General features: G+C 43.9%; 1 protein-coding gene across 1 annotated transcript; it reads left to right on the forward strand.

Moving 5' to 3' along the window:
* Positions 1 to 1466: 1466 nt before the first annotated feature.
* Positions 1467 to 18912, forward strand: IL5RA (interleukin 5 receptor subunit alpha; the record flags this gene model as incomplete). Its single annotated transcript, XM_082004735.1, is given in 12 exon segments — positions 1467 to 1525; positions 1527 to 1554; positions 3484 to 3568; positions 4907 to 5052; positions 5661 to 5799; positions 6328 to 6460; positions 6536 to 6726; positions 7691 to 7836; positions 8481 to 8616; positions 11816 to 11912; positions 16899 to 16983; positions 18820 to 18912. Coding segments are annotated over 12 exon segments (1338 nt in total).
* Positions 18913 to 22179: the final 3267 nt, after the last annotated feature.

Below are 22179 nucleotides of genomic sequence, written 5' to 3' on the forward strand. Positions count from 1 at the left end.
GGGATATCAGCGGTGGTCAGTAGGTAGCTGGGTATAGATTATTTCTTTGCAGTCAGTCAGTAGATGTTCCTGCTCTTGCAAAGTTGTTAGAGAATTACCAGACTATGGTATATAATTAACCCTCAATAAATAAAGCAAAAGAATTTCTGGGCTAAACTCTGTGCTTGTATGGAACCTTCCATCCTGTGGTTAAATCTGTAGTTCCCTTTTTCAATGCATGCTTGTCTAACTTATCATCTGCCATCGTTTCTGAAGTACCTATCACATTTGTACTTTAAAGACAGCAGTTACAAAAGAAACCCACAGGGAGATGACCCAGAGGACGTTCGAACGAACGGAGCAGCCTCTTCACAGAACTTTTGTGACTCCGCAGGTAACCTCCTGGGATATCTGTTGTGGTTTGTTTTTGTCTTGTTGTGCTTTGTTTGAAAACTGCAAGGGTCCCGCTTTTCAAAGACAGCTTTGCCTTACACTGAGAAATGCATCTGGAATCTGCTGCTCAGCAGTTGCCAGCGAGATAGTGGGACGTGTCAGCTAAAAGTAAGAAAATCATTACCTTTTAGAAGCTGTTTTCTGTGGTTTGGATTTCTACTGTCCTTTAGGGAGGAGTTATACCCTTTACAAAGGAAATATATCCTCTACCTTCTGCTTCTTATTTTTTACCATATATAACAAAAACATAATATAATCAGGTCTTTTATGTGTCCTGAAAACTTACCATATCCATTTTTGTGAGGTGTGTAATCCTCTTATAGATTTTCAGTTTACATCTTTACTTGAATACACTTATTTTGATTCTTTTTTCAGTAGTTTCTCACATTAAACATGCAGGGTATCACAGACTGCAAGGCGTTCTTATAGGTTGTGGTCTTTACACTGCTCTGGAAGCATCTCTTCCAAAAGCTGTATTTTCAATCCTGGTCTGAAAGCAAGAAAAAGAAAAATAGCGTATTTGAAAACAAGGCAGGAAAAGACAAACGTAAAAGAAAAACAAGGATAATAATTGAAAACTAACCTGCGTTACAGTAACATTTTATATCCAGTTGCAAATCAGCAAACTGCTGCTCAGAAAATGTTAGGTCTGTGTCTAATATGTGCATGCATTCAGGCAGCAAAACTACCTTTGAAAAGTTGGTCTTTAGGATCTTTTCAAAAGTGTAGGGAAAAGAATGTGCCCAGGAAGAATCAGAATCATTATTTTTTGAGGAAATAGTAAAAAAATCTGTAAGTAGCCAACTTTAAGTAAACCCAAGAGAGAGAGAGCTTTTTTAGCTGTGGTAAATGCCAGAGCAGTCCTGAAACCAATGTACTGACATTACTCAAGTTAGTAGATGTGAATCCAAAGCAGTTGTAAAACAAGAGGCCTTTTAAAGATTTATTTTTAATAAGGTACTGAAGTGATTGCTTCTTTTTTTTGGCAGTGGAACTAATGAAGCTTCTTTCCCAAGGTCTCATAGTTGTTCCTGATGTCCTATTTGATAAAGGCTTTGTCTGCAGCTGGGGAAACACAACCTCTCCCTCCGTCTCTCTCCTAGGCGAGTGGAATGCCCTTTGGTGCGTTCTCCTGTCTTTCTCACCAAGGTACCTGGTTCACATTACAAGAGCTTTATCTACTTGAAACTGCTTCCTAGCTGCTGGTTTTGGTTGTGGGTGGTTGGTGGGAGAGCTGCAACAACCGTGGTGGGTGACGTTAATAGACAGGTAGGAATGCGGAGGTGCACGCGTGCGTAAAAGCACCTGCGCGCACATCTGTGCAGTTCAGAGTTGCGTTCTTGCCAGAGTTGTACCGGGGTATATATTGCTGGCATGAAAATGAGACGCCAGTTTTTCTTCTCAGGGACTTGAAGTTGACAAATTTTTACTTTTAAATTGGGAGAAAAACTTACTAATGTGTTTAATAGTGTCATTGGGTAAATGAGCTCTACAAATGAGCTATGCAGTGTTTTTTGAAGCAGGAAGGAAAGCCTGCTGCCACTAGTTTGTACAAAAGCATTTGGAAATGTGTGTCATGTTCTAGCCGTTCTTTTAACTAGTTTTTATCGGATAAAGCAGTATAGGTGTGGCAGAGGTGGTCAGAGATCAGGTGCTATTAAAACTTGTGTTCAGTCCACATAATGCCCTCCAGAATAACATAATCTTGTGAAGCAGAGGTCTGTATGGTATTCAAGCGAGAAAATCCAGAAGAAGAGACTTTTCATGAATGGTAATGCAATAGGAAATAGTCTTGGAGGCATTGTGTAGGCATAAATGTACAGTGTGAAGAATAATTACCTGACTGTGATTCACATACATTTTGGAAGACCTAAAATGTCTTTCGATAAGCCAACATAGGTGGAAGCAAACCCTGACTTCCCAGGAATAACCCGTTAGCAAACTCCAGATGTTCAATTAGCCTCGTGCACATTTTGGCTAGCAGAACAGCAAGAGACATACAAAATATGAGTATAGATAATGAGTGGACTTGGACATTAAGAAACACATTGTGTTGTAGATTATGTGTCATTTTAACGAACTCAGCATTCATACACCATTTTGAAAAATAGTTACTGCATAGCAGAAGTCCTCCAACTGTGATCAATTGGAGTGCTTCCAGTCCCTGGGTTATTTATTGGAGGTTCAGGGAGAACTGATGGGTTAAAGATGCTTTCTCTGCTCATTACCATCTGAAAATATTATGTTTTCCATAGAAGCAATTGCTGTAGTGCCCCAGGGAAGTGGTGTGATTGGGCTGAAAGGGTGTATTTTTCTTCGGTAGGAACATTTTGGAAAGCTGCTCTTCTGTATTTCCATGTTGTTTATATTAGGTTATACATGAATGATTACACACATATTTTTTTTCTCCCAGTACTTCATGAAGCAGTCTGTAGGAAGCATAAGAACATGCTGGTTTTAAGCATTAAAAATAGTCATTCATTTAAATGAGAAACAAACAAAATACTTTCTCTTACACCCAATAATTAACGCTGGAGAATTAGCCTTGAGGTGAGCACTGAGACTGCTTCCTTAGTGAGCTTTATTGAAGTAGAAACTGGAAAGTAAATTCCAGTAAGTAGCCATTTTATATATAATGACAGCTAAAAATGTGGTTCTTTCTGTTCTTGGAGTAAATGGGACTCTTCTGAAAGCCAGCATACCTGAACCCGACTCACTCCTCTCCGTGGAGAGATGTTGTAAGTCCATGACTGCTGCTCTGAACATCCACACATGACTGTTTGAAACCAGTAGCTTTTCCAAGGGGGTGCAAAAGCAAAGGAAGCAAAATGATGTGTTCAATGGCACTTGTATTAAATTTAGCTATGACAGGATGCATTTTCCTGCAAGGGAAGGAGAAGAGTTTAATTCCTTTGATCACGTGGATATACTGTGCTGCAAGGTTTGTGTGCTTAACACTTAGGATTGTGTTCATTTTTAACTATCAGCCTCTGTAAAACAGTGACAGGGCACAAATGCTGATACATGGCCTTTCCTATTTGCCGTCTAGAGATTATGGTGAGCATGATGAGAGTTTCTCTGATCCTCCTTTGGACAACGAACTTGGTTCAGCCAAACGTACCTCACGCTGCAGGAGGTAAGGCGTTTTCCTTCCTACCAATGTGTAGCTTTAGCACCAGTGGGTGACCAAGGCCCCTCTACGTGTTGGTCAAATGCACTATTCTACACATGAATAAAGCAGTCCATGGCATGCCGTGAGGACAGGACCACAGATGACCATGCTGTGTGAACATGCTTCTGGGGACAGTTGTACCCTGTCTCAGTTAGACTGCTCCCAGGCAGTGCCTAAGGACTGTTTTGCTTTGAGGGGGAAGAACCATGGGGCATGTAGATGCAAGTTGTGCTGTGCCACTTGCCCTCTGGGCTGGACAAGTAGTTCCTGACCTGGTTTATTCAACAATTTAATCCAGCCAGAGCAAAGGCGTTATTCCAGATAGATAGCAATTTTACTTCCAGGAACAAAACTGCAGTTAGCTGCAGAAACATGATGACACAAAGCGTCGCTGGCATAATCCTGGTGCATCAACAACCTTAATGGTGACATTTTTTGTGGGCACCTCAGTGAGAAACATTTTAAGGGAAGCAGTTCAGGATGGTTTGTGTCAGGGGTTTCTGAGCCGTCATGAGGCAGTTTTCCTAATGCAAGGTGCATGCTTGAAAATTGAACTAGCGGGCATCAAAGGTTGAAATCATGGGAGAAGTGGGGACTGATGTCCCTTAGCTACCTTGGAGATGGTAATTAAGGGAGGACAGGCTCTGAAGAACTCTAGAACTGGAGTAGATTAGATTGATTATTTTGTTGTCTTGCTATTTATATGCTAACATTTCCCCCAGCATGAAATCTTTCTCATTTCCATATGAACTCCAGGAATCCCTCTTGCCGTGTCGTTTTAAATTATCATTCCCATCTTTCTATGTTTTCTTCCATTTGTGCTTAATTCCTCTGTTCATCATTTTGTTTCTTCTCTCACATATAACTTCTTGTGGCTGTCAGCCTTCTCTTAGAAAGCCCCCACATTATGCTCCTCTGCAAATTTATGTGGGCAAGAATTGTTCACACAGTCGATCACTTGATCAGCCCCATTTCAGTACATATGCCCAGTGGCTACGAGGATCATGTTGAAAAATCTGAACCTAAATGACAAGCCTAATGTAATATAACATTTTTCAAGGTGAAAATATTGTAAAAAATATTTTTTTAAGCTAAGTTTTAAGTCAACTCTTATTTAATGAAGTTTTGGTTGTTATCTAAGGATACTTTTCAAATATTAGGAACACTTTACAAGAAGCTGTGGAGAAAACACAATGTTGAAATGAAGTTACTTGCTTGTATTGCCCATTGCTTGTAGACAGCTATTGCTCTAAGCAATTCACTGGATTACTGTTATGAATATTTTCGTTTTCTCCCTTACAGTTCAGGTTTTGCCACCTGTTAACTTCACCCTTACAGTCTCTGCATTAGCACAAGTACTTTTAGGCTGGAAACCAAACCCTAATCAAGAACAAAAAAACTACACTATTAGATATGATGTGAAAATCCTAAGCCCTGTGCCTGAAGAGGTAAGATAAAAAATAAGTCCAGTATCCTCAGAAGGTTAAATTCCTGTTAAGTTAAACATATTGTATTGAATCAGGGTGCAGTAAATGTGGTACATCTCTTGAATGATTGGCATATTGAATCACTTATTCTCTTATATCATAAGCATACACTTCTTTGAGCACTGGAGAGACTCCCTTTCAGCTATGCTTATGGCTACAGCTCTTGCTGGGACAAGGGTTAGCCTGGGAATTGGCAATCTCTGCAGCGTTCATCCTGAGGGGAAGCTGGATGCTGGTTTTAAGTAAGTGATACTGCTCCCCTTTCAAGTCATCTCAATTCACATTAATGCCAAGGTATCATTAAAATGTCAGATCATGTTTCATCACAGCTGAATGCTATAGACAAATTTTTTGTAAGATAAGGGTTGTGCTGTCTTAAATAAGAAACCTTATACATTTCTTGAGTGGATTATTTGTACTGTCTAGCTTTATACACTTAATATAACCAGCTAAGCTAGCTGACTGGTTTGCCTCTTTGCAAGGTCTGGATCAGTCTTTGCAGGTCCTGTAATTCAGCTTCCATCATTTGTGATGCTTATTTGATTTTTTTTTTTTTTTTTAATTTCAAGTATGATACAAAGAAAACTCACAGTATCCGGACGGCTGCACTTCACAATGGTTTCTCTGCACACATTCGGATGTTACTTCTCCATAATGACCTTCAGATGAAAAGTGACTGGGTGAAGGAAGAACTCCCGCCTCTGCCAGGTAAGAAGAAATGCAAGGGAGATCTGAATTTTGTGTTCTGCCTCGGTCTGTGGACTAGACTTCAAAAGGTGACAGGTTTAATACTTGAAAAATACAGCATTTCCCCCTCTACCTGCTACACTGATCTTGCAAAACAATTTAGTCCAGGCCTTTCTCTACTGCTGTGGAGGCTGGAGTACAATCTGGAGGTGCACAACATGGATAACCCATACAAAATTTTCTAAAAATTCCTTGCTAGGGCTAAAATAACCTGCTTTCATGCACTACACTCTAGAATATTAAGAGATCGTGTTCCCTTGAATTGCAAGGTGTACATGAAGTGCATAATGGTGGTGTGTGGTACAGCATTACTTACGGTGTTTGGGAATCTTCATCCATCCATAATGTGTGATAAGGAAGAGAATTTGATACAATAGACATACATATAATGAACTGAAGATTGTAATCAAAGTGTTTTAGCAACATGAATTTCTTACGACTTCTGTAATAAGATTTTTCTTTCTGCTTTATAATTCCTTGACTTCCTAGGTGCTCCAGAGACATCAGTCACTAATTTGTCCTGTGTTACTCGCATCACCATTTTTAGTGCTGTTTCTCTCCGTTGCACTTGGCTTCCTGGCCAAGGGGCACCAGAAGATACTGAGTACTTTCTATTTTACAGGTTGGTGTTTTCTCCCGTTTTAGTCAGCAATTAATTTTATTAAGAGCATCGTGTCTCACAAGTGTTTTAATTTAGATATGAGATGTACACTGAAGAATGTCAAGATTATATCAAAGACAAGTGGAACAGGAATACTGAGTGCAGATTTTCAGTGACTCATATTGATCCTGAAGGGGTTGACAATCTCATCATAATACACATTAATGGGTCTAGCAAGTATGCTGCCATCAAACCTTTTCAGCAGTTATTTAACCAAAATGCCATTGGTGAGTAGAAATATCTTTTTTTTTTTCTAAAATAAAAATGTCTAGCAGGATTGTCAAAAGATTTGTGAGAGAATATTACTGGATTGAATGGTTCTTGATGAAGGTGAAAGTATATGCTGATTTTGCATAGACATCTGAATGAAATTGGCAGAGATTATAAGACAGAAATGGATGGTTTTAACTAAATTTGATTTTAATAATTTATTTTAAATTGTAGAATGACAAAAATAAAAATCTAGAAAAGACAATTAGTTATTCTGTTTGTTAGCCAAAACATTATTTCTGATATGCATTTTCAGTTGATTTAGTCAATATACGTTCAAGTACAGCTTTTGCTACCTTTTATTTACAGCCTTTCTTTAAAAGGAAAAAGATGCGTAATGTTCACGATAACCGTGTCCTTTTAAAGAAAGGCATTAGACTGTCAAATAAAAGGTAATATCAGCCATGACTGTCTATCATCTACCCAAATAATTTCTTTTCCTTCATTAATTCTACTCCTTTCACTTTTTTTATAAACAGGTAACATTTCCCTTTTACATGGCTTCTCTAAGATAAAACAGTTGGCATAATTTCTTCTTAGAAATCACCCCCGTAATAGCTGCTGATCCATTCCTTTGAATTTGTTACAGTTTTCAGTAACTTTCCTGGTTACATCTGGTTTTGTCCTGAAAGGAAGTTTTTCTAACTGTTCTGTTGAAATTAATTTAATAAATTCTCCCTCCCCCCGTCAGTAATCTAGTTTTCCAAAACTTTCAAGTGGATTTTGAAAACTGTTTCCCTTAATTATTTTCTCCGATATAGTTATTCCTCCTAAATCCTTATCTTTTCTGTCCAAAATGTGAAATAAATTCAAGGATTATAGGTCCTATTTGGAAACACTATCAGGTTATAAAGTGGTCCAATTGTTAGTATTTAAACTTTGCTCTATAAAGAACTTACCAGTATGGTTTTCTTTTTGTAGAGAAAGTGAATGTTCCCAGAAATGTCACTATATTCTTAGAGCAAAATGATCTCCTGGCCACATGGGAGAAGCCAATTTCTCCTTTCCTTAAAGAATGTTTTGAATACGAATTTTACCTCTTCAACTTGAAGTCAGGTAACAAGCAGGTAATTGCTTCTCTGATGCCTGAGTATTACATAGCGTTCCTGTCTCTGAGCTGACTGTCCTATATAACTAGAATTTGCCTTTATGCAACCTGGTGAAAAATCCTTCGTATTCATGGATATGTTACAAATTTATAGACATTTAAAATAAAACCTGTTATTAGTACATTTTTTAAACTATGGACTTTTGGTGAAACTTATGTTCCATTTGTGACTAGGGTTCAGCAAAGCCAAAGTCTCATCAATTTTCATTTTTTCTCTCTTTTTCTGGATGTCATTTATATCTGCAACAAACTCTCCCCAGGAGGCCTAGGAAAGAAGGACAAAAATTTGAGTTATTCAGTTTTATGTATCTGGGTTCAGAACAGTAGGAGGATGGACAATTCCGAAAATCCAGCATTAAGTGTCTTAAGGACGAATGCAAAAATGAGGCATCTTTCATGAATTTGCCCTGAAATTTTGGCGTATTATGAGAGAAATCACACCTATAAAAATAGAGGTCTTACTTCAAAAGCAAGGCCAGATGCTCACAGTTAATCTAGTAAAGGAGTTTTAAAAAAATAAAAAGATAAGCATGATTAAAGTTTGTTTTCTGAATTGTTCAGTCTTAAGTAATCTATAACAGTACAATATTGTTTTCCTAACAGATACTGAAAATATCCTCAAATGACTTCAGATTGTGGATTGATGTTACCAGCAGGTATTCCATACAAATAAGAGCTAATCATCACATATGTTGTGTGAGAGGATTTTGGAGTGACTGGAGTGAAATTATTTATGTTGGTAAGAATGATATGCTCTGTCTTGTAATGAATATTATTACATTGCTGGAAAACAAATGCTGCCTAACCATGAGCATGCACAACACCAAGTAATTTAAATAGAAGTCAGGAAAATAGATTTTTGAAGGAAGAAACTGACTTAGCCATGCCAAGGGGAGTTAAATCTGTGTTTCATTAAAAATATATAAAAAAAAAAATCTCCCAAGCAAATTTTTGGACCTATGAAGGGTTTTTTTAGACAATGTTTTGTTTTTATGTGCTAATGTTTTCAGAGACTGCTTTAAATTAGCTCAAGGCCAAAGTTCTAGGTAAGGCCTTTTAGTTGCATTACTTCTTTCATTTTTATGTGTGTTTCCCTGGCATGTATTGTGATGTTCATGCTGGAAGATAATACGAGTGATTAAGTCAACTATTACTTTACTGGAGCTATCTGAACTCTTAAATGTTAGGGGAGAAAAGAGGAGCATGGTTTTAGCATCTTTGGAACATGGTAATTTGTCCCACTTTGTTCTGTATTTCCTGCTTGCTGAACATGTTTTTCTGGAAATAACAGTTCCCTTATCATGGCACGTTATCAACTGTTTCTTCTTAGACATCCTCCTTTGCTCTTATCTTTTGAGTTTCTTAACTTCCTGGTTTTCACAAAAAAACCAACCAAAACAGTCCCTAACACTCTCCTGTTTAGTACTTTTTTCCCTCTTACATCTATATGCCCGTGAACGCAACTAAATCTGCTGGTGTCTTGCTGCCTTACTCTGAACACGTCCCCTCGACCTTCGCACGTGGCTCCGTGGCACTGACAAGCCCTTGGGAAGAGAGGCTTAGCAGCCTGACCACTCACTGGGGGCGGCGGGGCTGAGCAAATACCTCGTTAATTCAGAAAACTGGACCTGTTTATTAACTTTAAGACCAATAGACCTCTTCTGAGCCCATACGCCGAGAAAAACACTGGCCTAGACTGCCCGCCTGGTAGCAGCAATCCTCCAACTTTGTTACGAACTGAAACCCAATTCCGTTTTCTTTCCTTGGGCTGTGGTGGTCAAACCCTGTGAAACGCAGCCAATGCGGGCATTGTAAAACTGCACCTTGATACCAGCTGTCACTAAAGGGTTATTTAGAAGCATGACAGTCAAACAAAGCTAGATGAAGTCATTAGTGTGGCCAAGTGGGCTGGACACCCTCATTAACTACGCATGGCAGCCTGATACCACCAAATCTGTGAAGCTATAGGTACCTGTGAACAGCCACTGCCAGGGTTCCCAGTTGAAAAGGTCCACAGGTCAGGTCTGGGGCTGAGCAGTACCTCACAGTACATTTGTGCTGTCCCGATTCTGCTCTCCCAGCAAGGCTGAAAGATTTGAGGGCCTCTGTATGTCAGCCGAAGCACTTTTGGAGCTATCTCTGCTGCGTAGCGTGACGATGACTGAGGAACCTGGAAACATCACCCTTATGGACACCTCTACTCACACATTGCACGTATCAAATGTGGAAAATTTATTGTGATGGTAAAAAAAAAAAAAGTTAGTCTTCCTCAAAATTTATTTTAGTCTCAAAAATATCCAAGGACAGGTCCACTTCAGTTTTTCTTATGAAGAGGGGTTTTTAGAGCCTTGTTGCAGTTCATTGACATGACACATCACTGCATAAATTCTTGGGTTTCAGTATAGACTTCAGCCAGCCATTAGTGTTGCTGTTAACTTGCTCGGTGGCTCTGAGGAAGTTTCATCTGTTCCCTCTGTTTCACGTATCACGTGGAAACCTCTCACTAGGCATGTGCCCGTGCTCGTGTTGGCTCGTAGTGGTGCGCAGGGCCGGGCTGGTACCTCTGGGCACGTCTCGGACGGAAGCCCGAGGAGGAGTGCGCCGGGTCCCCACAGCCACAGCAATTGCCGCTTCACCTGCATCTTACTCCGAGTTGCAGTGAGACTTAGTGTTGCCTGATCTTGACTTTTTGGGGCCATCACCAGCTGACATAAGATGGAAGAGACTTAGGAGCCTGCCATTTTTTGTTTGGAAAATGGAAACACTTCCCAGCCTTCACATTGGAAAGATTAAAATTGGTTTATGGGACTTAACTGCTTTCTACAGTTCGCTGCCCTGGTCATCGAGATTTACGCGAGGCATATCTCAGCTGGGTTGACAGTTACATCCCAAATCTTACTTTCTTGAAAGAAAAGTAGTAACCCTGAAGGCAAACCATCCTAACCTGTTTGTAATGGCAAGGTTGACTGTCTACCCCCATCGGGGCGGTACGGAGGCACAGGATGGATCACACGGGCCTGCTCACAGCGTCATCCAGGCGCTGCTCTCAGGGACTGCCACGCAACTGCGGCCGTCGGTGGAGGCAGCACGCCCAGCTCCTCATGTCTCAGAAACAAACCTGGCCACAGTTGAATGTTGTTCTGTCTGCGGCACCAACAAACCCAGCGCTCCTGCTGCTGGCTGATTTGTGGCCTTTCAGTTGCCTGGGAATGGCAGTGCTGACGCCGTGATGCATAGGACAGGTCGTTATCGTAGGCACACATGGACTCAGCAGCCTTTTGAAAACGCAGTTCAACGCAAATGTTTTTGTTATGTGGCATAATGTGGCACAAAATAATGGTCGTGGTCACTGAGCGATGCCTTCTCAAAACAGAAAATGGCCTTGACAGAAATACCTGTGTCTGCTCACAGGCGGAGGCAGCAGAGAGGTTCTTCCTGAGGAAATGTATCAGCAACCGGCTCACAAGAAAAATGGGGGGTTTTGATGTCTTTTTTACGTTTAGGAAGCCAGAGAAACCCAGTTCCTGGCTAGAAAGGATTAACAGAAATCAAGCATGGTTTAATGGAAAACAAACGGCTTGTGCCCGAGATTGTCGGCAGTGTCTTTGCTTGCTGCATGGCACCGCGTGTCGTGGCATGGCGGCTAACAGACCGTATCATCCTTCTGGTGGGCCTGGCTCCTCACGCCGCTTGGCTTGTTTTCTCCTTCACATTAAAGTAAAAGAAATCTACTGCTGAAATTAGAAAGTCAGTGTCATGGAAATTGTTCTTGAAGCTATGCGATTCTTTTCTAATTCTAGATTCCAAGTCTTCATCGTTTGCGTGTTAATTTGTGATCTGAATATATCATATAAAACAGCTGATGAAATCTTTTGTAAGAGTGTGGTTGAAGTAATCTGCACTAAAATAATTTAATTTCTTTGTTTCTTGAAATTCAGGGCAAAACAAACTGGAGAATCCTGTATCCTGGATTCTCACTGTGCTTTGTGTGTCCACCTGCTGCACATTCCTGCTTGTTGCTATAATATGCAAAATGTAAGTATCATTGTCGCCTTTTTAATTACAGTATAACTAAGGACCAGGCGTTCAACTGGTGTGTGGGGATGTTGCAAGCATTGCTTCGTTTTAAGAAAGGGCACTGAGTTTGGTATTCAAGCATAATTATACAAAGCAAAAGTACTGAATAAGTAATAATCAGCCTCATTAATTATCAATAATAACGTTGAGCAAAATTGGTGGGGTAAGAGGGTTATTTGCCTTAATCTTAAACATCAAAACCATATACTGAGTGAGGCGACTTTGTTAAAAATCTATTTGTCCTTATCATGTTTCTTTGCTTAAATGGATCTTGTTGGGTCAGTGATTTTCCCAGGAGGACTCTGTCTCTAACTCTGGTGAAAGCTGCTAAGGGCATCTTTCATGGCTAAAATGTACAGGCCAGTATTTTCTCAGTCTTGTCTAGTCCAGCCTGCAGACCTACGCTCTATATGGGCTGTGGGCATGTAGTCTGAATGTCAGTTGACACCAAGGAGTGTGGTAGATGCTCTGAAGAGGTAAAAATTCAGTGCCTTTGTGCTTGCTGCTCCTCTTGACCTCTTAACAGCAGCAAGTGCATTGAACTGTTGTTTGCTTTGAGTTTTTGAACTGTTTAGTTTATTTTTAATTACTACAGAGGCTATGGAGGCTGTGTAGTAAAAATGGATGCCATATAGCCAAACTTCCCAAAATGTGCTGTGAAGAAACCCAGATAACACTTTGGATTTCTGTAGCTGTGGCTAGTCAAATCCAAGTGATGAATTAAAGAATTAATGTAATTACAAGCTTCTCCCCTGAAACATGCAACAAGCAGCAATTATCAGTCCACAATAAACACAGCTCCCAGTAATGTAGGTGCTGTCCTCGACTCTGCTAATTTCTTATTAATTTCTTTAATGCTTTTTAATTTATTGGTCATCCTGATGTGTCCTTGGCTATTTTCCTTTCCATACCTCATTTCCTTTATCAAATAAAGGTCTTGTCTACAGGAATGTTATATTAGAATAACTGTTATTAGCTCTACTTAACGTGTCTGGTGTCTATGATAACCTGTTCTTAAGTCAATTTAATTAGCATAGCAGGTCTCAATAAGCAATCCTTTTTAGAATAAGGCAGCTTAACTCCTCACAGATTTTATTCATGTTGTGCTTTATATGCACTTGTTCCCAACTGTGCAGCCTTGATGTATTGGTGGAAATCCCCAAACTGCTCTTACTCACATCGCTGATTCTTTTACGGACCTCTCCGTATAGCTGTAGGTCCTCCACTGCTCCGGCATCAACTTCATCAGCTCTCTCCTCTCTCTTTGGGACAGCAAAACCCCAACACCAGTTAGTTCCAACACCAGTTAGTAGCAGTTATACCACTCCGTGTTTTCCTGCGGAGTTCTGCAAGTATTTGGATGTTATGCAGTTGTACCCTGCAGAGATCCTGAAACAGATATAGGGGGAGAAACAGGTATAGGGGAAGACTTCTACTCAAGGATCAGCTTGAAGATGCTGTACTAAGGCATTTTGTGAACTTTAATACCTGAGGCAAATTTAAGCTAGCTTTTCCAGGTTCAGCTGCTTGATGCTACATTGGTTGCTTCTAGGACTTTATCTCTGCCTGGCTAGTATATAAATCACTACCACCCAAAAGCTCATTACATCCCATCTTCTCCAAAGTGCTTAACATTTTATCTGCCTGCTGCACTGAATTTCATGAAGTTGCTAGCTTTACTCCACCCTTCCCAAGCTGCTTCTTGCTCAGCTCCTTGCCACTTCTCTAATCTTCCAGCCTGCCCTGGGAGGAGGTGGGCTCATTTGTTGCATATGCAGATATTAAAAAAAAGAAAAATAGAACAGGTTCCCTAGATCTCAGTTGCATTAGTACTTTCGGTTTTTACTGCTCTTGAAAATTCATGAAGTGTACCACGCAATTCAAGCCCTAGAATCATTTCAAATTTCATACGATTTGAAGCCATTATAAGGAATTTCATTATAGCAAAGAGTTCTATAAATTTTTCTGTGTGCTTCCTGGTGATCAGTGACCCCCCAGGCATCAGGGATACAGACCACCGTTCAGGAGAAATGCTACAAGGAAAAGTAGCCCTTTGGGACTGTTTGGATAGACTTTTCCCTTCACTTACTTGCAGTAGCTGATGGGGTTACTGTCTTGACAAAAAGCACCATTGAATGTTTTCCTGGTTTTTCCTTTGTCTTTATGAATGAGCATCTTCTGCACTTCCTTAGGCTGTGCCTTGGAATAACATTTTCTCCTGGAGGCAAGCCCACAGGAGGATGTAGTTAATAACTTGCTCCCAGCTGCTCTCACTTAACTGACACGAGGCCGGGCAGTAGCCCCCCGTACCTGACACCACCGTGGTCATCCCCAGCTCCACCAGGCACCCCTCCCTCCCCTGCGCCGCACTCAGGTCTGTGACCAGCAGACACCAGCCACCCGCTACAGGGATGCTGTCTGGAAAATGTCACGGGGAACCTCAGGGGAGGTGAGGCACCAGGAAAAGGCACTCCAGCATACTGTGGAAACAAATGTTTTATCAGTCTCATCGTAGCGGTTAGAAGAGGGAAAAGAAGAACTTGTTCTCTTACTTATTTCTCTTTAGCCTTTTCATGTCACAGCCTGTGGGAAAAGTGGCAAATTTCAGGCAGACAGACTCAGCACAATAGCTAGAGGCTCTGAAACACCGAATTAAGGCATGAGGGTCCCGTGGGGTGTTTCCAAAGCCTGAAGGTCCAAGTAGTGCTAATGGAAAGGGCTGTGCTCTAACCCGTGTAGAGACAAGCAGAGATAACTGGGACGCTTTCTCTGACAACATATTTAATCACATAACTCTAACTTTTCAGAGTCCTGAAAAAAAGAACAGGACCATTCTGAGGGCATCACTGTCACCACCCTCACCAACGCCTCACTGAAAAGACCCTTGTACCTGAGGGGCAAGCAGCCCCCCCGAACACAAGTGTGCTTCTGCCTCATTCTGCTGGGCGTTTGTGCACCCCTCCTTAAGTGTTTCTACTCCAGAAGTGACATGTAACTTACGCTTTTTGCTGACTCAATAAATAATGTTGATATGTCTCCATCAAAATCTTTTATTGACAAACAGCATGACTAGAAATGCGCCAATTCCAAAGAAAGCCAAACCTTGTTGGTTACCTTGTACAGCAATAGCGTAAATCAAAACCCCACTCAGAGCTGAAACAAGATAAGGGTGAAATCATGTGGCCTCCAGGGCCTTCCTCCTGAAAGGCTTGGGAGACCCGATAGAGTGCAGGAGCCGTGAAGGCAACAGTGCTTTGCAGAGCTAAGCTGGGTATGGGCACAGAGACCTAACCCTCAGCAGGAAAGCTGGGAAGAGTAGAGATGATGCCAGGTGCTGGCGTGTTAACATTGGCACTCATCCAGGTCTCACTCCTGCGTTACACCAGCAGCCGTATTACTGACTCGCTCTGCTGGTAGTGACCACACAGCCTGACTTGTGTTCTGTAGCCAGCGATGGTTGGACTGCGTTCAGCATGTCAACAAAGGGATGCAAATGTCTCCTAAAAACAACACACACATGGCTTTTCCTCTCCATATGCCCACTTCTGGCTCTACGCCTCCGTCACAACCCCCTGTCCATGTGCAGCAATGGGGAGAAATCCCATAGCTTGCTCAGTCAGGTCCATCGTGCGAGCAGTGGTATGTCCCTTCCCTTCCCCTAATAATTAACTAGGCATCAATGTCTCCTTCAAGGCAACAGGAGCTCAGCCAGGAAGGTTTAGCTCCAAACTTATAGTCAGAAAACATTATTCACTAGGAGGTGAGTAGAAACAATAGGGTAAAAGAAAACTTGGCAGATCTTAGACAGCCTTTGGAAGAAGAATAGTCATAAGAACATAAATGTTCAACTAACCAGGCGTCTGCCAGGAAAATTGCCACAAAATGAACAGGGTAGAGGGGCAGATCTGCCCTTGGTCCCAGCACTGAGGGTACAGGAAAGGTGCAGCTAGGGCTCCACCTTGGCCACTTCTCTTCTTCATGAACGTCAGGCTAGCTCCACAGAACAGGCGCTGCATACTAATTCTGGGTTAAAATTTGATGATCTTCACTCAGGCCAAGCTCCCATTAAAATCTGGCTCTATTTGGACATCATGCTGTCCAGAGGTAGAGATAGTGAAGGCGTTTCAGTGGTTGAAATGTGAAGTCTGTACTCTGGGTTATATGAAAGACAAGAAAAAGTTCACTCTGCAGCACTTGCTATCACAAAAATACATACGCCTGTATGCTTGAGCCAGACTAAAGAGCATCAGGCAGCACAGGAGTATCTTGAAGGGTGTTAGTAGGATGAGTTATTACACTGCTAAGCAGAACCATTTCCTGTCAGCCATCTCTGGTCCCGTTCCTTGCCTCCTCCTTGTTCCCTTGGCACACAATTATTTGCAGTTGCTCTCCCACCACGAGACATGGGCAGATTATGTCCAGAAATCTGAGTCTGAGCAAGAGGCAGCCTGTCTTGAATGTCCAAACAAAGTAGATGACAACACAGCCCTGGGGAAGAAGGCGTGTGTGAACAAACAGATCAGAGCGATTAATTTCTCTCCAAGACAGGCCTATCACTGGCCGTTAAAAGCCGTGGCAATGCCCCCTTGGATGGGACCTTCCAGCCCAGCTCTCTGCTGCCGCTGTGATGGGAGAGGCTGATGAGGGAGAGCATCAGCCCACCACCTCTTTGCCATCTCCATGTCCCCAAGGTCCAGAGGCGTCCCGGTAGGAATAGCACGCCTGCCTAGTCCACCGAGTGTCCGCTGGTGAACCATTATCCGTTACCTTGACCCCTTTTGAACCTGCTGCTGCCATCAGAGGCCGATGGCTGAGTGGGGCAGGAGGGCTGGTGGTGCAAGGAGACATGCCTTCTCGCGGGGCTAAACACGTGCTCCTTGTCAGATACCTCATCCATGAGAAAAAGTAATTCTTTCACATCCCTCCGCTACTGTTTTTTTGCAGAAATCACGTATGGAGTAAACTGTTCCCACCAATTCCAACACCCAGCCACAAATTCAGAGATTTTCCCTTTCCAAATGACTACGAGGTAAAGTAACATTTTATGCACTCTTTTTGCTTTTTGTTGACTAGAAGGGACGCGTGTGTGTGTGTGTGTGTGCTGCTCCTTCCCTGTAAGGCTGGGAGCATATTGCTTGTTATTGATCAGTTAAAGCCTTTTGACCTCTTAGAATTTCTAATGTCCGTATTAAATGTGGGCTACATTGTCAAATGTGTTGTGCAGAACATGCCAAGCGGGAAATTCGTGGGTGCAGTTAACGATATGCACAGCCCTGACTATGAGTATAACATTGAGGTAGCCATCAGATTTGGCAAGTTGTGAGGCTGTTCTTGCAATCGTAACTGCTGTGGTCGGTTCCCACCCGGTGTGTGGCCACCTCCTCTGCCGAGGACAGGTCCCAGTTGGCAGTAGCTCTGAATTTAGCCTTGTTTGTAGATGAAGTGTTTTGGGGAGGGTTAAAAACAAACAAAAATAACACAAAATCAGCAAGAGCTATTTCAGTGCATTGGGTTGGAGGAAGGATTAAGTGCTACTGTGGAGTGCTTTTCTAATATGCAACTAATTTCAGACACACGGTGCCGTACCTACGGCTCTGTCTTTTGTTGCTCCTTCCACCGGGCACAGCCAGGGAGGTTGCTCTGCCCTGGCAGGGGCTGCAGGTTGACTCCTGGAGAGCTGATTTATTTTGTGAAACCTAACAATGGGAAATGTTTTGGTCCGAGTGTTAAGCTGGTCTTAAGCCTTATTATGCATGCTGTTACTTCCTGATAAATACATTTGCCTTACAGATAAGATGAAATTCCTCATTGTCTGCTCAAGGGAAGTGCTGCTCAGTAACGTGATTTTAATTTGTCCCCTTGGAATAGGGGTTTGATTTTTTTGGGTATTGTTCATTCTTATTCCATGGTCTGGGCAAGGAAACAGGCTTAAAAGATTATCATATAATGTTTGTTTTTAATTAAAGTCACTGGTGTAAAATAACACGACTTAGGGTATCACAAATAAGAATACGAGAAATAGCAAATATTAACACTACAGCTAGAAATCGTGAGCTTACAAAGGCTGGGTCACATTATCAAAAGCAGCACTGCCTTGTATCGAGTTGTCTCTTTATTTAAAGTGAGCTCGGTGAGAGCACCCGGACAAGTGATGCGCCGGCAGCTGTTTGCTGTGGGTGCAGTTCCTGAGTTCACGGCGTAAACAGCGGGGCGAGGTGACGAAAGCCCGTGGGAACCGCGCTCGGCCCCGGGGAGCAGCCCGGCCTCCTGCCGCCCTGCGGGCGTGCCAGCTGCTGAACTTCGGCGTTCTGCTTCCTTCTGCGGGTCACCCCGTCCCTGCACGCTTGCTTGCGCAACTCTGCTCAGTACTGGCGGGTCAGGGTCTGGCCCCACGCGGGGGCTTCACTGCTGGTAATTCAGAAGAATTCACGTGCCTCGTAACGTGCCCTCCAGCTCCTGCCTTGGCTACAGAGGCTGTCTGGTGGGTCACTGTGGTCAACCGTGTTGTGCGGAGCATGCCAAATGGGGAATTTGTGGGTGCAGGGGGCTGCTGGCCCAGGTGGCGAGCAGCCCCCCCGAGAAATGAATTGGGAATGAAATTTTGGGTGAAAGTCTTACCCAACGCGCTCGCTCTGCTCTTACGAAACGTTTTGGGTGAATCCCTCTTTACATGCACCAACTTGAAACATGGTGTTTTGCAAAACATGTAGTTAAGTGAGGGCTTTGCAGCATTTGTTTGATAACGAATATTCAACACAGGCTTAAAATGATATGTTGTGAGTCCTCTCGCTTAATTCGTGCCATTTAGTTGAAAACCTCCGTTTACCTCCCAGCTCGCCAGCTAAAAGTGGCATTTGCTTTCCAGAGAGCACGTACCTACACCAGCGAGTCAGAGACAGGGTTCAGCAGCTTCGCTGAAGATCTCTACTGCAGCACCCTCAATGACTCTGTCTTCTGAGCGTCTGCGGGGCTGGCGAGCGGCGCGGCCCCGGCATGTCACCCAGCATCGCCAGCACGGGCTCTGTGTCACCTACGCAGCGGCGGCGTTTCACAGAATCACAGAATCACAGAATCACTAGGTTGGAAAGGACCTTCAAGATCATCAAGTCCAACCATTAATCCAGCGCCACCATGTCCCCTAAACCATGTCCTGAAGTGCCACATCCACACGTTTTTTGAACACTTCCAGATATGGCGACTCCACCACCTCCCTGGGCAGCCTGTTCCAATGCCTGACCACCCTCTCGGTGAAGAAATATTTCCTAATATCCAATCTAAACCTCCCCTGGCGCAACTTGAGGCCATTTCCTCTTGTCCTATCACTAGTTACTTGGGAGAAGAGGCCAACACCCTCGTCGCCATAACCCCCTTTCAGGTAGTTGTAGAGAGCGATAAGGTCTCCCCTCAGCCTCCTCTTCTCCAGACTGAACAACCCCAGTTCCCTCAGCCGCTCCTCATAAGACTTGTGCTCCAGCCCCCGCACCAGCTTCATTGCCCTTCTCTGGACACGCTCCAGCACCTCAGCATCCTTCTTGTAGTGAGGGGCCCAAAACTGAACACAGTATTCAAGGTGCGGCCTCACCAGTGCCGAGTACAGGGGCACAATCACCTCCCTACTCCTGCTGGCCACACTATTCCTGATACAGGCCAGGACGCTGTTGGCCTTCTTGGCCACCTGGGCACACTGCCGGCTCATGTTCAGCCGGCTGTCAACCAGCACCCCCAGGTCCCTTTCCGCCGGGCAGCTCTCCAGCCACTCCTCCCCAAGCCTGTAGCGTTGCGTGGGGTTGTTGTGGCCAAAGTGCAGGACCCTGCACTTGGCCTTATTAAACCTCACACAGTTGACCTCAGCCCATCGATCCAGCCTGTCCAGATCCCTCTGCAGAGCCCTCCTGCCCTCCAGCAGATCAACACTCCCACCCAACTTGGTGTCATCTGCAAACTTACTGAGGGAGCACTCGATTCCCTCATCCAGATCATCAATAAAGATATTGAACAAGACCGGCCCCAGAACCGAGCCCTGGGGAACACCGCTTGTGACCGGCCGCCAGCCGGATTTAACACCATTCACCACAACTCTCTGGGCTCGGCCATCCAGCCAGTTCCTCACCCAACGAAGAGTAAACCTGTCTAAGCCACGAGCCGCCAGTTTCTCCAGGAGAATGCTGTGGGAGATGCTGTCAAAGGCTTTACTAAAGTCCAGGTAAACAACATCCACAGCCTTTCCCTCATCCACTAGGTGGGTCACCTGGTCATAGAAAGAGATGAGGTTGTTCAAGCAGGACCTGCTTTTCATGAACCCATGCTGGCTGGGCCTGATCCCTTGGTTGTCCTGCAGATGCCCTGTGAGCACTCTCAAGACCAACCGCTCCATAATCTTCCCCGGTACAGAGGTCAGGCTGACAGGCCTGTAGTTCCCAGGATCCTCCTTCCGGCCTTTCTTGTAGATGGGTGTCACATTGGCAAGCCTCCAGTCTTCTGGGACCTCCCCTGTTAACCAGGACTGCTGATAGATGATGGAGAGTGGCTTGGCAAGCTCCTCCGCCAGCTCTCTCAGTACTCTCGGGTGGATCCCATCAGGCCCCATAGACTTGTGGGTGTCCAGGTGGCTTAGCATGTCCTTGACTGCTTCCTCCTGGATTATGAGGAGTACATTGTGCTCTCCATCCCCGTCTTCCAGCTCAGGGGGCTGAATATCCTGTGGATACCTGGAGTGGCTATTAAAGACTGAGGCAAAGAAGGCATTAAGTACCTCAGCCTTGTCCTCGTCCTTGGAGACAATGTTCCCCGCCATATCCAGTAAGGGATGGAGATTCTCCTTGCCTCTCTTTTTGTTGTTAATATATTTATAAAAACATTTTTTGTTATCCTTTACAACTGTGGCCAGACTGAGCTCTAGCTGGGCTTTTGCCTTTCTAATTCTGTCCCTGCTTGACCTAACGAGATCCTTGTACTCTTTGTGAATTGCCTGCCCCTTCTTCCAGAGGTGATAAACTCTCCTCTTTTCCCTGAGTCCCAGCAAAATCTCCCTGTTCAGCCAGGCTGGTCGCCTTCCCCGCCAGCTCTTCTTACGGCACATGGGAACCGCCTGCTCCTGCGCCTTTAAGATTTCCTTCTTGAAGGCTGTCCAGCCTTCCTGGACCCCTTTGTCCTTCAGGACTGTCTCCCAAGGGAGTCTCTCAACCAGTGACCTGAACAGGCCAAAGTCTGCCCTCCGGAAGTCCATGGTAGCAGTTTTGCTGACCCTCTCCTTACTTCCCTCACAACTGAGAATTCTATCGTGTCGTGGTCGCTAAGCCCAAGACGGCCTCCGACCACCACATCTCTCACCAGTCCTTCTCTGTTTGTAAACAGCAGGTCCAGTAAGGCACCTCCCCTGCTGGGCTCACTCACCAGCTGTGTCAGGAAGTTATCCTCCACACACTCCAGGAACCTCCCAGGTTGTTTCCTCTCTGGAGGAACTCTGGATTGTTTCCAATGGGGGAGGAGGACTTGCTTCCACGAGGTGCCTTGTGTAACGATAAGCTATTAAACAAAAAATCCCAGTTTAAGCATGATATAAGTATGCATTACAAGGGCTGTGTAGGAAAAAAAAATTCTGGAAAAGAGCTGATGGCTTTTTTTTTCTGCTTGACAGCTTAATCTTTTGGATTTTTGTTTTGTTTAAATACCTGACAACTCAAGATGCAAAATGCAAACTGGGACTTAGCGCAGCCCTGTGTACGGCAGCAAGGTACCCAGCCGTGGCCGTGGCAGTGACCGAGGTGGGTCAAATACTTGGGAAAGAGTAAGAAAGATAAGCTGCAGAGCACCGCAGAGCTGTCATCCCCGGTGCTGCACAGCCGCAGCACATCCACCATGAGCGTGGGGACTCACACTTTGCCTTCACCAATACGCCTTGTAATGAAACAGCGTGAACCCAGCCAATAACCCAAATAACCCAAATGCAGCTCATTGATAAAGGGAGAGTCCGTCCGCGCTGCGTGCGAGCTGTGAGCTGTGCAGCCAGACCGTTCTCGGGCAGCGTGGCAGCCGGGCCGTGCCCGACATGGCACTGTCCCTCCCGTACTGCAGGAAGGTACTTACATCTTGCTTTTTAACTAAACGTAGTGGCAACTTTGGACGTTGGGAAAAGGCTGTCTCCGCTGTATAAACCCTGAAAGCCTCTGGATTTTATAGGCTACTCGAGACAAGGTTGGGTTGCTTATGCAGCTGACGTACAATT

This window comes from Phaethon aethereus (assembly GCF_964289735.1).
Source record: "Phaethon aethereus genome assembly, chromosome: 11".
In the NCBI taxonomy this organism is placed as follows: domain Eukaryota; kingdom Metazoa; phylum Chordata; class Aves; order Phaethontiformes; family Phaethontidae; genus Phaethon; species Phaethon aethereus.